The sequence below is a fragment of the Oreochromis aureus genome, linkage group 3 (assembly GCF_013358895.1).
Source record: "Oreochromis aureus strain Israel breed Guangdong linkage group 3, ZZ_aureus, whole genome shotgun sequence".
In the NCBI taxonomy this organism is placed as follows: domain Eukaryota; kingdom Metazoa; phylum Chordata; class Actinopteri; order Cichliformes; family Cichlidae; genus Oreochromis; species Oreochromis aureus.
The window spans coordinates 41,722,166-41,739,035 of NC_052944.1; the positions used below are offsets into that span (position 1 = coordinate 41,722,166).

Below are 16,870 nucleotides of genomic sequence, written 5' to 3' on the forward strand. Positions count from 1 at the left end.
AGTAGCGTGAGATGAAACAAGGGAGTGAATTAGATAAATGAAGCAGTGTAAACAGGTGTTGCTTGTGACTCAGTCTGCTGTCTCTGTCATGCATGTTTGTCATGGCTGCCACACACTCAGACAGAAAAGAGGGATGGACACAGCTTAGAGGTAACCTGGTGAGTACTCGTCTGCAAAGGCCTGCATGTAAAAACATCATGACTTAGCTTAACTTTTGAAGACTTCCATCACATTGTCTGAAGGAATCCATTAGCGCCATGAAAAAATTTCCAATTATGAAAAAACAGCTGTTAACACTGTTAATAACACTGGATATGATTTAAATCATCCAGGATTCTATGGTTGCCCCAATTATTTTTCCCGCTTACAGGTTAGGTGAAATGATTGAAAACATCCATCCATCCTCTTCCACTTATCCAATTTAGGGTTGCAGAGGGACAAGTTCACTGTACTTAAGTGGTCTCCACAGTCACCAGATCGTCATCCATTAGAGCACCTTTGGGATGTGATGGAAAGCAGAGTCCTATCAGCCAACAAATCTGCAACAACTGTTTGATGCTTTTGGGTCAATATGGACCAAAGTCTCTGAGGAGTGTTTCCAGCACCTTGTTGATTCTCTGCCATGAAGAATTAAGGCAGTTCTGAAGGCAAAAAGTAGGTCAAACCTGGCTCTAGCAAAGTAACTAATGAAATGGCTGGTGAGTGTACTTATGAAGTATTATGGAAACAATCAACACTGACATTAACTATGTATTTACGAATATAGAAACCGTACTCTTTCTTCCCATTTCATTTAGTCTTGCCTTAAGTCCTCATTTTATTAACCAATCACGACATTCTGCCCTGGTTTTCAGACGTAGACGTTTCCCCACTTTCTTAACATCTCTCAGACAAAAAAATTCAAAAACACATTTTTGTTAATATCTTTTTCTCTTTCTCCTAAATTCTGTTAACTTCCTCACTCCATTTTTCTCTTTCTTTCCCTTCGAGAAAAGCCCGATCTTTGCTAACAACTGTCTCTTCTCACTTTCATGTTTTAAAATTTCTGTCTTTTCTGTGATAGCGTGCCCTCCTCCTCCTCATCCGTCCATCTTCCACTTTCCTCCTCCTCCTCCTTCTCCTATCTTCTTTCTGTCAGATCAGTCACTTTTATTGGTACGAACACTTATGTGTGACAATACTGACGGGATTCCCATTTGTCAGGGCATCTGTCGTCTGCAGACTTTCAGAGTTTTTCATACTGCCACATTCTTGTTGTGTCAACATACACAAAGACAAAAAACACACGTGCTTGGATTTCGGTGAGTTGAAGAAAGAAAAAAAAAAAAAGAGTGCCTATGACTACACTACAAGAGGAACTCCAAGAACCTTAGAACAAAATTAAGATTTTTATAATATAAACAGTAAAAGGGAAACATTTTGTATGTGGTTTGAATTTCTTACAGCTGAACTGTAGCTAGCAGATCACGTGAAAATTGAAGTTCTTACCAGTTCTTAAAGCAGTCCTAAATCTGCCCTACAACAGACTCAATACACCGTCCTAATTAATAAAGGTCTAAAAACCAAATCCTATGCTCGGTGATGGACGGCAAACTGTCCAGGCTGTACCCTGTCTCCCACCCTAAGACGGTCGGTCGGTCAGTTTCCAGCCCTACTTTGCTCCAAATCAAATATTAGACATGCCAGGATTCCTAGTAAAGCCAGAACCTGCTAATGCTTGCTTTTACTAGCACACAGACTGCTAAAACATTGCCATTCACACCAGTTACTATGGTGTGCCCCCAAGGGCTTCAGATGACCGCTCGTGTTCAGCTTGTTGCTGCTACTGTGACTTGTGCTAAAAGCTTTAACATCCCAGTACACCAGACATGTTTTCATACATTAGCTAAGAAACTAAAAGTGTTTCAAGCGTATATATGTACAGAGCATTTGAGCACTAATGATGCAATTCCCTATATTTAAGACTGTCCACTTGTGATCTGATAATGTATGTTAAAACCAAATGTAAATGCAATAAATGGACTCAAATCCATCAAAGTTTCAGCCTTACTTTTGAGAAACATGGAAGCGGCCTACTTTTTCACCAATACAACAACAGCAGCTGCAGGAATGGAAACAAACTGTTGAAGTGTCTGACTCTAAAACATTTCCAATTCAAAGTCTTTCTATCCTGTTCTTCGTTCTCTAACTGAAGGCGCACGAGCTGGGTCTTCAGCTGAGCATTCAACTTAGTGCAGACTCCAGGGAGAGAGGTCAACCTGGGGCAGTGTTACTGGATTTTCTTCCTGTACAGCTCTAAACACGCCAAGAGTAGATAACAGGTGGTTGTTGTTCCCCACCACCAGAGAAACGGAGTGACCCTGATTTGGGCACAGCTGTCACACCACCAGCTGTCAGATACAGAGATTTTAACATGAAACGTGTGATGTTAAGGCAACAGTAGTTCGTTGCAAAATTTTAAACTGGTACTGCTTGATTTGAATAATTCAGTCAGTATTGTATTACGTGACATCTATACTATGTTTGTGTTTAACAAAAGACATAAATAATGTCTTGGAGACAGATTTAAAATGGAATTTACTGTAGTAAGATCAAAATCAAAAATGTTGTGTTTAACTCTTACATCCATTCATCATGCAGCATTCATTCATAGGCATGAATATTGTGGTAATTTTGGACTTTCAATTTCTTTGAACTGTTTCAGGACCTCATACAACTTTAATGATTAAACAAAACAAAACAGGAATTGGGTGCATGAGTTTGAATCTATTTTGGATTTTCTCTAATCCATGCATGGTCAGAGGTATTGGTTAAATGTCCTCTTAGCAAGTTGCACCTTGAGCCCGATGCTACCACCACGATGCTTAACAATTAGTGCAGTGGTTTAAGATTGAAAGGTTCACCTTTACTTCTCCAAATATACCTCCTCTTGCTGTGGGCAGATAGCTCAATCTCAAATCAGGGGCTGCATCCTTCGGAGCCGCATTTGAAGGCAGATTATGTCACAGTGACGCGATAAAGGCTGTCCAATCCGAAGGCTGCTCCAAATGCGGCTGACAAATGTGTCCTTCATTTCCCCGGATTTGAAGGATGGGTCGGGTGTATCCCTCGTGGTCCAACCTATCCCAGAATTCATAGTGCGGCCCAGCCAATTCCACTTTCCAACAATGGTGGCAGCTATTTAGTTTTGATATTATTCTTTCTGGGTCACAAAATAAATTTTTAACATATTTTCAGGCGAGAAAGTAGGTGTGTAAACTTCAAATATCTGCTCGGTTCATCAAGATATCACATATTTGCAAAAGTGCTTCGACGTTTTCGGAGGCATCTGTTACCCACCAGCTCAATAGCTAGCCGGGGTTCAAGGCTCACTAGAGCCAGCGAGAGCACCGGACTCCCGGCACATCGTTTTCAGACCCCCACGGTCTTTTGCTACTCAGGTCAAACATGATATATAAGTCACTCAGATAACTTAAAAATTGTATTTTTTGTGTTTGATTTGTTCGTGAGTAAATCGGTTTGGTTATAGTTCATTCAGCTGTGTGAAAAGTTATAGTTTTCACACAGCTGAATAAATGTCAAACGGAAAACTGATTAAACAGAAGTGTGAGATGGTCGAGAATTTACGCCAGTGTCCTGTTATATTTTAGATAGCAAGGAGCAGACGGCTGAGTTTATTAAACTCCACCGAGACAGCAGTAATGCAAATCTGAAGGCTAGACCGTCCCATTGCACAGCCGCTCACTTCCGCCCTTTCTCGGTCTTCAGAGGACCCAGTCCACGTAGGCCGAGAAGGCCGGGTCCTCCGAAGGATCCAGGCCCTGAATTGAGACACAGCCTTTGTCTGACCATAAAACATCTGTGAGAAGGGATTTTGCTTGGCCGTACGGTCAGCTGAAAATTTCAGTCGAGTGTGAAGGTGTCATTTTTGGGGCTTGTTTCTTGGTCGGTAACCTCTTAGTTCACAGAAATGTAAAACTGGACAGTGACACTAGTGTCAATGATTGGCTTGAGTTTTGGTGGTTCCACGATTGTTTCTGAACATCCTAACCTCTCATCTTAGGGAGAAACCTTGGGTTCTCTTCCAGACTTTGGTAAAGTGGTGACACATCAAGATAACTTGTACTTATGCACAGTTGTCTGAACGTTTGTTTGATAAGCTCGGAATCTGCGGTTGTTTAAAAATGGGCTTTAAGCTTCTGTAATGGACTTCCCGAAGCTTTGAAATTAACCCTACAATGTGTACATGTACAATCATAACATCCCGGAAAAAGAACAACTCAAAGAAATCATTAAAAGCCCAAAGCTATCATGACAGTCCTGCCTACGATGACTAAGTGTAAACTTTTGACCACAAGTTTATTATTCCCCACTTAAAGGACATGCATATCTTAGCTGGCATCATTTTTGACCCACCCATGAACTGTCTGCCTCAGTCACAGCTATTTGAAGACATGCATATTTTCTGCAGCAGCTCCACTTCATCTTTCTTTTCTCAGCGAACCCTCCTCGTCCTGTTCATCTCCTTTTGCTACTCATCCATTTCAGAATGTCTTATTAAGCACTGACAATTCTCTCTCTTCCTCCTTTCCTCTCAGTTGCTTTACTTCTTACATCTTCTCACTCGCACTCTTCCATTCCTCCCTCTCTCTCCTCAGTCTACATCTGAAGACGTCTTATTTTAAGAGCTGAGAGTCACTCGCGCAGTCTCCAGAATGCCATGGGATGTTTTGAAAAATACGACTTTCTGCTTTCTGTAAGAGTCTCGTTCAAAGGACTACTCTGCCGGCGCTGCAGCCAATTATACCTCCCAGCAAGGTGTAGTAGGTGTCAGCCCACTCCAGCACCAGCAAACAGCAGGAAAGCAGACCGTTAGTCAGTTTCCTCTGATTTAATGTGAGTTGCACTGCATGGAAGCATGACAGATTTTTTTTTTAATTAGTGTATTATTGTCACAAGTGGAAACTGTGATGAACAGTGAACATGTTTCAATTGTGCAAACTGCCCATAAAGCTAGCTCCCATAATGTATTTACTTAGCTAAATCCCCACTATGTATCAAAAGCTGTATTAAGTAGCGACATTTCTATTTCTTTTTAATGAGGCTTCCACTGCCTCATTAAACAAAGACAGTCATCTTAGTTTTTCCTTGATTCATCGACAAACTATACAAATTAAAATAGTTGCTACTTTCAGTTTTCATTATATGATGCTTTTTTCCTCCACGTTTCCATTTTGAATTAAATGGGGTTTTTTTCAGTTTAATTTCAATTGGTTTCCTGAGTGAGCTTTTAGTTTTTATTATTTAAACTCTTGAAATTGCTATCATTCAGTATTTAAACAAGTACAATTCCTATATAGGGCGACTATGGCTACAAGACCATTAGATTGTGATTACAATAAAATATTAAAAGCATACACCAGGCTTTACTTGTACTACGGGAGTGTAATAATGTTATAAAGCTATATGCTAATGATTCACATGCTTGTCTGATTTGTTTGATAAGTATTCAGTCCCATCGATCAACTGTTTGCAACTTATAAATGTAGTTCAAACCAAAGAATCAAATCCAAACAAACAGACAGACTCAGACAGTTCCTCCCAACAGCCATCAAATGCATTTATGTCCCCTGTCAGACAAACAGAAAAGCCCTTAGAAATTACCGCCATGATCACAGCACTTATTGTCTGCGTTTGAAAAGATGTTAAAAACCAATTTAAGACACATTCAGTATTGGCTGATAGAGTCATACCAAAAAGAAAATAGTCACAGAGCTCTATGCAGAGTCGAAGTATAGACTCTGCTGTATTTCTGAGGTGACTGACTATATACTGATCTATTAAAAAAAAACTACAAGTACTATATATAAATATATAATTATTACAAGTACTGGATATGTGTGCATAAAAGGCCAACAGAAGTGAATTAAAATGTTCTTAAACCATTTCGAAAATTGTTTTCACCAGCTGTGAGCAGTAATACAAAGTCATGGTCAATATGAAGTTGATGTTTTAGCTGCACAATGGATTCTCTTAAGCTTTTTTTATGGCTCCATCAATTTATATGATAATTTCTTAGCAGGCTTGCATTATGCATTATATCATCTCCTCTGTCACTAATACACAAGGACAAGTAAGCAGTTTTCATCTCTTCCCTATGTCCCATTCACATTAGTGTTTTTCACTATAACTACTCAGGAAAGATGTCCTCCATAACTCCAACTACCCTTCACGTTCTCTCTTTACTTCACTTCTTCCCGCCATACCAGAGACATAAAGTGCCCTCCTAAATCTCCATGTCACCACGCCTGCCCAGGAAAAATAGCTCCTGCCTTCTCAGTCTACTCGTCTCTCCATCCTCTTAAATCTTTTGCCCTGGAAAAGCACTTCAAGCCCCCCACTCATCCTCTCTTTTTTAATATCCCCCATTCCTGTTAATCTTTTGCAGCACCAACACACCTTCAAAGGTGAAAAAGTCATTCACTTTTCCTGCTCTCCATGTCTATTTATACCTCCAACTACTACTACAAAACTTGAAAAGCCATCTACACACATCTGTCATCCAAAAGTGGGCACACCAACTTTGTTTTCTGTCTGGGGATTAAACCCCAGTCTTTTTTTGGTGTGGTTTTGAGTGGTACCAATTACCACAAGCACTCTATAAATAAACATATAGCGCTCAAACACTTCCTCAACACCTTTCTTTACAGATTTGAATCACAAGCTTGCCTGTTTCGGGAAGTTTTCCTGTAGTGGGTTACCATTAGCATAGTTAGCACAATGACTGATACAAAGGTAGCATGCAAATTTTAGATATGCATATAACAAGTACAAGAACATTAGTATGCAATCACAAAGTTTAAAAAAATCTCATTCAGCTAATGTTTAATGTATTATTCAGCATGCTTTATTAGCATGTCACCTGCAGGGTAGCATACACCATTGTTAGGCATGTTAGCCTATTAGCATGTCATATAATGCATATTAAAAGTTTCACTCACAAGTTAGCATGTAAAAATGATTCTGACATGATAGCACATAAAACTATTAAACAGTATAATGGTTACCATGTTTAGCATGAAAACTGTCACTTTATTGTGGATATTGCAAACTACACTAGATGTTCAGATATTCAGCTCTGCTTGCAGGAATGGCTATAACCTTTAACTTTAAGACAGTTGTGAGCATTTTGAAGATTACTTTTGGGTATGATTTTTTCTATGCTTTTAAATTTTCTTTACATTAAACAACACAAAAATGTTTAATGTTTAATCAGTTTAATATGTTTAAATTCTGATTTGGTGCACACTCCTTAAAGCTTCTCACCTTAACCTGTTTGGCCTTCCCTCCCCAGGGAGGGAGAAATGCCAGCCCTCTGTCTGGCACTCAGCGCGTCTATAGCTTCTCTTCAGATCTTTACCTTTGTCACCTCTTGCACTCAAGAGAGAGAAAGCATTTCATTTTCCTGCTCTTACGTTTCCCTCAGTCCATCTACGCATCTTCCCTGACACCCCTCCTCTCCTCCCCTTGCTCTGTCCTTTCACTTCTGCTTTCATCTGTCTGGCAGTATCCCTCTGTTCCAGAAAGTTAGAAAGTGTAGGAAACAGACATGTGGATGGACGGGAAGAGACACAGACTGCCTTGGGGTTTTCCAAAACTCTGTTTTTTTTCTCTAACTCTATCCCATCAAATCTCCATCTCTTTCTCGCTCATGCACTTGTTTGATCTCTCTAGCTCTCCATTTTTTTCCCCTCACTTTCTGTCCCATTAAATCTCTCATTCGTTTGCTGGCTTTGTATCTGCTCACTCTTGTTCCAGCTCATTATGTCACTTTCCCTCCCCGTCCCTTTCATCCTCCCTCTTTTATTTAACCCTGCACCTCAACCGCTCACCAGCCTTCACCCTCCTTTCCTCCCTAGATTTTTGCTTCTACCGTCTACATCGGCTAGCATCCTCACTCTCCTTTGACAAACCCCAATATAGTGAACTATTGGGTCCATCAATTCCTCAAAAACATTACAGGATGTGTTTTATTTTGTTTGTTTTTTTTTAAAACAGAGCGGGAGTCGCAAGTTCGATTCCCACCCGGTATCCAGTAAGGGTCCTGGCTAGACCCCCCGCCCCATGCTAAAACTAAGCCCTGGAATGGCGTGGCTACGTCTGCAGCCTGTCCGCAGCTTGGACACAAACATTTGTACTACATGTTGTACTGTGTATGTGACAAATAAAATTTTAATTTAATTTAATTTATTTATATAAAACCTACTGATCTCATTAAACACATTAGAATGGGCACCATACGCATAGAAATACACTAATAGTTTAACCTAGTAACCTTCAAACTATGAATGTACCATGCTGGCATATTACCAAGATTGGAGAGTTTTCATCTTGCAAAGACCGACATAATTGTAGCATGTTTTGTGTTGGTGTGTGGGTTTATAAAGCATAGTGTATGTGGTCAAACCCCACTACATGTTAAAGGTGCTACAATCATTGAGAATAACTGAATATGACACTAGACCACCAGCATCTTAGACCAAAACAAGCTGATTAGACACAGCTCCCAGCCAACAACAACAAAAGGAACCCATGAACAACCACTGAACCGCTCCAGGTTTGTAAAATGACACTGACACACGGCGGTATATGCAGGCAGTTTTTTTCCCCGTCAGCTTCTCTTCTTTGCTTTTAATAGAGACAGATTTTTTTGTCAGGCCTTCTGACATCTAAGATAGATTAAAGTTATCTTTACTTAATCCCTCTCTCCTCCGTTCTTATTGTCACTTGTCTTACTCCACTCATATACACACACAAAGTGAAATAGAAAGCAGAGCAAAGCCTGTGCTGTTTGTAATCACTCTTTTTTGTCTCTCTGTAAAAGCCGAAATAGCCAACAGCTTCCAACTCACATACATCAACATGAATGTGTGGCCAGACAGGGTAAACTTTAAAAGGGAGTTGGACTTCATTTGTGGCTCCGGACACCATTACTTCATTATTCACAAAGCAAATCTTTGACTGCAGTTAAGTTAGTATTCACCGTGAATATGATGAATTTGAAGATGAACTTTACCATTGGATTGTATTGTTATGTTTAACCTTAGTGCTTATTCTGCCAACTAATCATCACTCTGCTCACAGTGGGTAAAAGTATAGCAAATATGCAAAAGACATGTTACCTTGACCGTGATGGGTCATATATAAAGCATCTTGGACATTCACACAGACTGATATTATTCTGCTGAAATTTTCAGCTGTACATTCAGACATAAACCCAAAACAATCAGGTGAACCAACTTCATCCATAAGACACAGAGTGATTTGATGAGGAGTGGTCTGAGAGATTCTTTAATAGGAGTCCGTATCGAGGCCTACCTCTTTTTGGTGGTACTTGATGGCGAGTTTGAGCTTGGCCAGATCATGGCACTGTCTAGGGTCTAGTTCCTCACTCTGGTCATTGTCTCTGTGGTTCAGGATGGTCTCAAGTTCTCTAGAACTCCTGGCCTGATCCAGAAGGTCCTTGGCGAAACGCTTGCACTGCTGAGACAGTTCCTCATACTCCTGACGAAACTCATTCTCCACCTGAAATAAGGGGGGCAACAGATACCGTAAGAGTAATGGGAAACACATGATGGCTCTTTGATTTCCTCAGTTTTAGATTTCCATCTGCTGCAGGAATAGCTTAATAGCATCACAATCTCCTTGTGGACCCCAAAAATAAAAGTATTATTTGACATAAACCATTCTGAAGTCTGCATCATGGAGACTCCGCATTGGAGAAGAAGTGTCTGTTCTTGTTACTCGAGAAAAGACTCCAGGGATCACAGTGAGGTATGGTGAGAGGCTTTTTGCTGTTACTTTTGAGACGATAAATACCAGAAAAATTGTGAGGCAGGGGGAGACAGTCACTCTTGACAGCATAAGTGAAAGAAGTACTTGAGGCAAATGCGTAACAGGAAGATGATGCTGAATGCTACTCCTTCCACGGTTAATTTAACATCCCATCAAGTTTTAGGAGGTTGCTTTCCTCCAGTACATCTGTACCTTGGCTGTTTAGAGAAGTAATGGGCTATGTATGAAGAGAAGGAGTTTTGTTAAGTTTCTTCTTTTGGTGAACAAACATGACACCAACAGGCATCAACATCCATACCTTGCTGAGTTCTTTGAGTTCCCAGCCCAGTCTGAAGGCAGTGAGGATGGGATCTTCACTGGACAACGCAATGAGAGATGGCGAGGCCAAAGCCTTGTAGATGTTGAGTCGAGACCGTGAATGTCGAAGGCTGTCCACCTACAGAGAATCAGGAAAGGTTTTTACCCTTCCTTTAAGATTTAGATTAACTACGAGACTTGCAGAAGGTACCGTTAACATCGAGAAACAGTTTCAATCGGTATAACAAAAACTAACACATTGGCTATCTTTCACATGTAACATAACTGTTCCCAGAGTGGATGTTCAACATGCATGGTTCAAGTATTTTAACTGCAGGCCAACTATGTCATAGGGTAGCATCTATCACAGACAAAACAAGATGGTGAACTTTAGTTTTTCAGTTTTGTCTTCAGATTTTGCACCAGCAGTGTGATGACACTTGTTTAACCAGTTTGCATAAGTGACTATGGTGTGTCCAGACTATGAACAATCTGTTAAAGTTAAGTGTTCATTGTAAATATAGATTAATAGAGAAATATTTCCTAATATTTTAATGACTTATTGTCTGTTTGAACAAAATTCTTTTCATTTCACTCCCTGGGCAAGATTTAAAAAAAAGAGCAGCAAAGCAGCTTAGCTGACATTATTTTTATCATTATCATTAATATCACTATCATCGTCATCATTATTGTTCTGGTGGAGCTGGGGGAAATTTGGTTTCAAGTTGCAGACTGCACCTTTTCAATTTATATAACACAGCTGAGATCTACAGTATTCCTGTGTAATAGAGTTGGTGGTGCCTGGTATGGAAAGCATAAATAGAAGACAGGCCTATTTTTACATTGGATCTGAGGGAAATTTACTTAAGCTTTGTGCTGTTCTCAGGCCTGAAATGATTAAAGAAGATTTCAAGAATTTGCTGTAAAGCAGTGTTGTAGTTTCAAATAATTCACTCTAAACCATGACCTTCATAAAAATGTTTAAGTCTTTAAATTTAAGGCTCAGAGCCTGGTTATATCAATAAAACATGCTCATTCATCTTTCATATTGTTGCAAAGTATAAGAATATTAAATGTAGGTGAGTTCAAAAAGTTGGAAATTATGTTGGAAATTGTTGACGTCTGATCTTGGGTCCATGCTGGAAGTTAAAGTTTGTAAAAGCAATTTCAATATATTCAAATATAAATGTTCAGCAAACCAAACAACGCAAGCAATGCAAAAGATGCAGCACTAAAGAAAAAAAATCCCTTACCTCTGAGCTGGATACACACTCAACACAGTCGCATCGTATCTGATGTGGTCTGGGTATGGTGACCTACACAGAGCAACATCGGGCAACAAATCACTGATAAAATGCAACTAATAAAGATCTTGCTTTATTCGCTGACCATCAAGGAAGACAAAATAAGAGCTTACAACTCCTTATGTTGATAACTTATGTGTAAAACAACCATTACCTTCCGCTGGACAAGCAGCTTGATAATCTCGTAGTTGTTTGTGTGAGCAGCAAGCATGATGGGAGTTATATCTGGGGTGAACTCTGAAAACTGGCTGTCCATCATCAGAGAAGGAACCTGTAGGAGAACAAAGTACAAACCTCTTAAACTGGCTGTTATCTACCTTTTAATATTTGGGTAACAAGCCTGCTGTCAACTGCCGGTTAAACAGAAAAAAATGACTCAGAAACACTTTTATTGTCCAATTAAAAAGCTTTGATTCAGCTCCACATGTGGCACTGTTACATAGGGGGAAAACTGAAAGTGAAAGACAAATTAAGCAAATGATGAATCCAATCAAACTCTCTTGAATCAGATTAAAACAAATTAAATTAGTGTAATGTATTCGATAAAAAGAAATTTCCTGCTTGACAACTCTGCAGAGGTACATTATTTAAAGCCACATCCTCTCCAAAACTCATTTTATCCCTCACGGATGCAACTCTGAACACCTGCTGTACCTTGGAGAGAAGAGGGGAATGGGAGATTGTTTGCCAAGTGAATACCAGCAGGTCTGTCATTACAGGAAGACAAAGGAGGGATGGAGAGAGAAAAACCAAGAATGTAATAGCTTATAAAAATGGTATATAAAAGAAATGCAGACGTATGTTAACAAGACCCCTGAACCAAGAGGATACAGTTTTCTAGACTAATGCCATGTCTTGAGTCTATGATGCTATCGATCACTAGGTTAGTCCAGCCCATAATGGACACGTTACATCTGCTTCGTATAATCTGTACAAAATGTAAACACGACCACTTGTAGCTTTACAGTCAGTTATATCAGGCGGCTGTGTGCCAGACTGTTTCTTGGCCCAGAGCAGGAACTTTCTGGAATCTCTGCCTGGCAACCTCACAAAGACAACAACAAGACTGCCAGCCATATGCAGCAGAGCTTGGAAGATTGTTATTGAGGCGGAGATCACATCGTCTTCAAACAAAATGCTGGGATCCTCAAAACACCCAAAACAGCTGGGAGTGCAACGCAATCCAATTTGTAATCTACATAATCTACAGCTTCAAACGTCAATATGGAGTTGAGTGGTCACAAATCATTTGTAAGAGGCTACCCAAATGTGTAGTATTTGCCATCAACTGCAATTCCCCAAGTAATTTGATGTTATATTTATTACTGCATGTTTTATTAATTGTTCTGCACCAGCCTCTGTAGAAAGGCTTTGATAACTGCTATAACAATAAACTTAAAAAATATATATCAATAGAAATGTGGATGGTAGATTTTCTTGAGAATAATATTTTAACAGACTCTCTTCAAAAATATCAATTCTTTAAAATCTCTTTAAAGTTTTGTTGAAGCATGCTAGAAATGAAAACTTTTTTGAGAAACTACCAAAACACAAAGATGTCATACAGGAGTGTGTAAAACTCAATTTACAGTACAACACAAACCACATCTGAGCAGTGTAGAAAGACGGGGTAGAGGCCCTGCTGCTGAGTGAAAAGGAGGTAAGTACATCAGAGTGTCTGGTTTGAGAAACAGAGACCTCTCAGGTATCTGTGTACTGCTATATTATTGGGTCTTGGTCATCCAGGTCATAGTTGACCTGAGTTAAAGGGCAACTCAAACTCATACAGAAGGCTTCTTCATTTTCCTTCAGATCAGGAGTCCCAGGCATTTAACCACTAGTTCAGTTTCCATAGGCTGGTGGTGTTTTGTAAAGGGAGTAAAGTGTAATTTAAGGTCCCAAGAATTCGCACACATGAGCCGGTTGAGGGGTGTTTACCCACTGCAGACGTGCTCTAGTCCAGACCTCCAAAGTCCCAACTGTGTGTCTCTGGAAGCGGATGACATATGCATCTGCCAAGTGCAATATTCCGGGAACAGGAGAGGTGTGAAAAAAAGAAAACCCTTCAAAGATCAAGACCACATACTTTGTACACTGTCTCCATCAACAACAGAGCTCTCTGCACATAGATGGCATGCAGTGCTACCCCAGACTAGCAGGGGAAGCACTGCAAACAAGCTACCTCTGCTGGACTGAATAACGCGCACTGTTGTAGGGACTCTTTAGTCTTTTGGTAATTTCCAATAGTAAATGGCTTAGAATAGCATTAATGGTTTAGAAAACAAATATTGCTCCAGACACTCAACTAGCCAAATGTCAACAACCTTGAGCTTTGCTGAAACGACCAGCAGAACATGGAACATAAGAGCGATCGATGTCGAAAATGAGTGTAGAGATTTCATTAAAAATAAAAGAGAAAAATTATTTAAAAGAGTCTCTTAGTTCACTGCTAACAGTGACAGAGACATTTGTGAACAATTTATAGTATATTATCTAAAGTTGAAGGCTGCCTTATGCTGAAACCAGGACCCTAAAGTAAAAGTTAAGAATGAGGCTGACAGGCCGCTGGTATGTCAAAGAAAAGCACACACACCGACACACGTGCACTCCGAGACATCTGAAGAAGAGAGAGAGGAGGAGGGTACGAGGAAGGAGGGTACATGTGTGGACTCTTTCGTGTCTCAGAGGGAGAATGAAGGAGAGTGCTTCTCCTCACCCTTTGCATCTTTCTGTCTCCATCTTTTCTGCTGCCTCATCTTCTCCTCGTCTCCCCTTTCCACATTCTTCTATTTTCTCCCCCCCTCCATCTTCTTGCATCTTTCTCATTTCCTTGTTTTCCCTTCATCTAACCCCCTCCTTTCCATCAGCTTACTCTCCTTATGTCTCTCTACTTTTGTCTCTTCCTCCTCTCACCTGCCACAACCCTATTTTCTTCATCCGATCTCTCTCTCTTTTTCTAATCCCTCTTTTTTTCCTGCCGTGATAAGTGTGAGAACAGCTGCCACGGGCTGGGCCCCAAATAAAGATTAAAGAGACAGACCGAGAATACACAAACAAGTAAATATAAGCAAGCACACATGCAAATACAGAAACGGCAAATAACAGAATGAACATAACTTGAGTAGAATTGATTTTTCATGCATTGAAATTGGCTGCACCATCTGCAGCTGCGAACGAGCACCACTTAGGAAACTCCAGTCTTATATAACTCGGGATTTAAACTTTTTCAATTAGGTGAAACTACACCGATGGCATATTTAGGCTCCAGATGTACACTGTTGCTTCCCCAAAAATGGAGCAGCACAGTGAGATAGCAGGAGGGGTGATTGTTATGGGCTTGTTGCTCTTACAAGTTTCTGAAGATGGGTCAGATTGCTGAGAGTTAAAGCGACATGATGAAATATGAGAGAAAGGTTTAGTTAAACTCGATCTACGTTTTTTCCCCGATTTATTGCTGGCTGGATTATGTTCAGAGGAAATGTTTATCTTTAGCTGCTACAACGCTGCAAAGGCTGGGTTTCATAGCTTGAGTCCCATCTATACTTGACTGCCACTATATTAATCACCTGGCAGCACTTCAGTGCACTGGGTATCGGTCAAAATGACGTACTGAGAATTAGAATGAAACAGAAAGGTGATATATGTGACTTTGAATATGGCAGGTTGTCTGAGACAGGCTGATCTGAGTATTTCAGAAAGTGCTGGGATTTTCCCACACAACCGTCTGTAGGGTTTACGGAGCCAAAAAAATTCTGCAGCAACTGTGTGATGCTATCATGTCAATATGGACCAAAATCTGTGAGGAATGTTTCCAGCACCTTGTTGATATCACAAAGAATTAAGGCAGTTCTGAAGTCAAAAATGAGGTCCAACCCAGTATGGGGTGGACGTAATAAAGTGTGTGGTGAATGAATGTTTAGATTTAGCCAAGAAAAGCACTTTAAACTTTTGAGAAAACCTATGGTTTCAGTTATAAGGTGGTAATCAGGTTCTTTCATTCATTTGTGAAGTCTTGAGTATTGAGCCAGTTTTTGCACAGAACTGCGAGTGCATGAAGTTTTAAAATGCTAGAGTCACTAGAACAGGTATTCTGATGCAAGATTTTTGAGTCATTAATAAATACTTTAAGGGATAGTTAAATTACTGGAAAGAAATCATGTGTTACATTGTGTGTGTCTCATAGCTCCATTTGGGATGGACCAAAAGACAAGTTTAATTCAAAGCACTGAAGGTCCATGAGAAGGCATCTCCAGGAAAATAACCCAAAGAGTAAAGGTAACTTTGAAAATAATTAAAGGTAGGGCTGTTCGATATAACGATATATATCGGATGACGATATAAAAACGTCTATCGTTTCATTTTACGCTATCGTTTGTTTCGTGGTGTCGCAAAATAAACTGTTTACGGCAATATTTTTTCATTATTTTGATGGTCACTGTAGTGGTTATATTAATTTCCTAAAGTTCTCTCTTTCTCTTATGTTTAATATAACCACACTACAGACGGACAAGCGCTTGCTTTTATGCGTTGTCGTTAGCAACAACGACGGTAAAACCACCTCGCGTCCGCTTGTTTATTTTCCACATAAACCTTTCACAATAAAGCTCAAGATCCTGTTGAGACTTTTCAAAATAAACTGAATCACGTGAAAGATGCAGAGTATTTACGGATGAGAAGCAAAAAGAGCCGTCAGGTGCTAAAAATAAACCTTAGACTCAAACGTTAGAACAGGCTTTTCCCCGCAGCACGCTGTGTAATAAATACTCACAAAGAAAACGGCGGCCGTTACAACCTATGTCTAAAAATGTATCGTTTCATGCATCAGTTAAAACACTCGACTCCAGGTACGCGGACGCCCAGCTGCCCGACATTCACAGAATTTACAGAAAATGTTACATTTTGTGATTTATATCGTTATCGGACGATAGATGTCTTAATATCGGGATATGAGATTTTGGTCATATCGCACAGCCCTAATTAAAGGCCAAATAAACGCACAAGAGACGCAGGGGAGATGAACAGCAGATCTGATAAAAGTTTCAGGGAGGGTAGGACTATTTATACACAAGAAACTGATAACTGAAGGGAAACAGGTGAAAACAATCTAGACTTGGAGAATACAGACAGTAAGCAAACCTGAGGCAGGATACAAAATAAAACCGGAAACAACTGAAGGAAAGAAAACAAGAAAACACAAAGGGACTGAGGCATGACCAAAGAATTGGGCGGGACACCGAGGGAAATAAAAACAAATTCAAAATAAATTAAAATGGGAACCCACACCATCAGTACACATGTACACAAAACTCCACAGAACTCAGACAATATGACAGAAACTGATAAAGATCAAAGCGGAAGTGAAAAACTCAAATATCAAAAGCCTCCAAGACCAAGAACACAAACTACAGAACCAA

General features: G+C 39.9%; 1 protein-coding gene across 1 annotated transcript in view; it reads right to left on the bottom strand.

The window, feature by feature from the left end:
* trpc5a (transient receptor potential cation channel, subfamily C, member 5a) overlaps positions 1 to 16,870 on the bottom strand; it is a 184,851-nt gene that overhangs the window by 76,415 nt on the left and 91,566 nt on the right. The window contains exons 5-8 of the mRNA XM_031757781.2: positions 11,611 to 11,727; positions 11,406 to 11,468; positions 10,154 to 10,291; positions 9,379 to 9,585 (exon numbers count right to left, since the gene is read on the bottom strand). Of these exons, the coding sequence (XP_031613641.1) occupies positions 9,379 to 9,585; positions 10,154 to 10,291; positions 11,406 to 11,468; positions 11,611 to 11,727 (525 nt within the window). The remainder of the gene's footprint in view (positions 1 to 9,378; positions 9,586 to 10,153; positions 10,292 to 11,405; positions 11,469 to 11,610; positions 11,728 to 16,870) is intronic.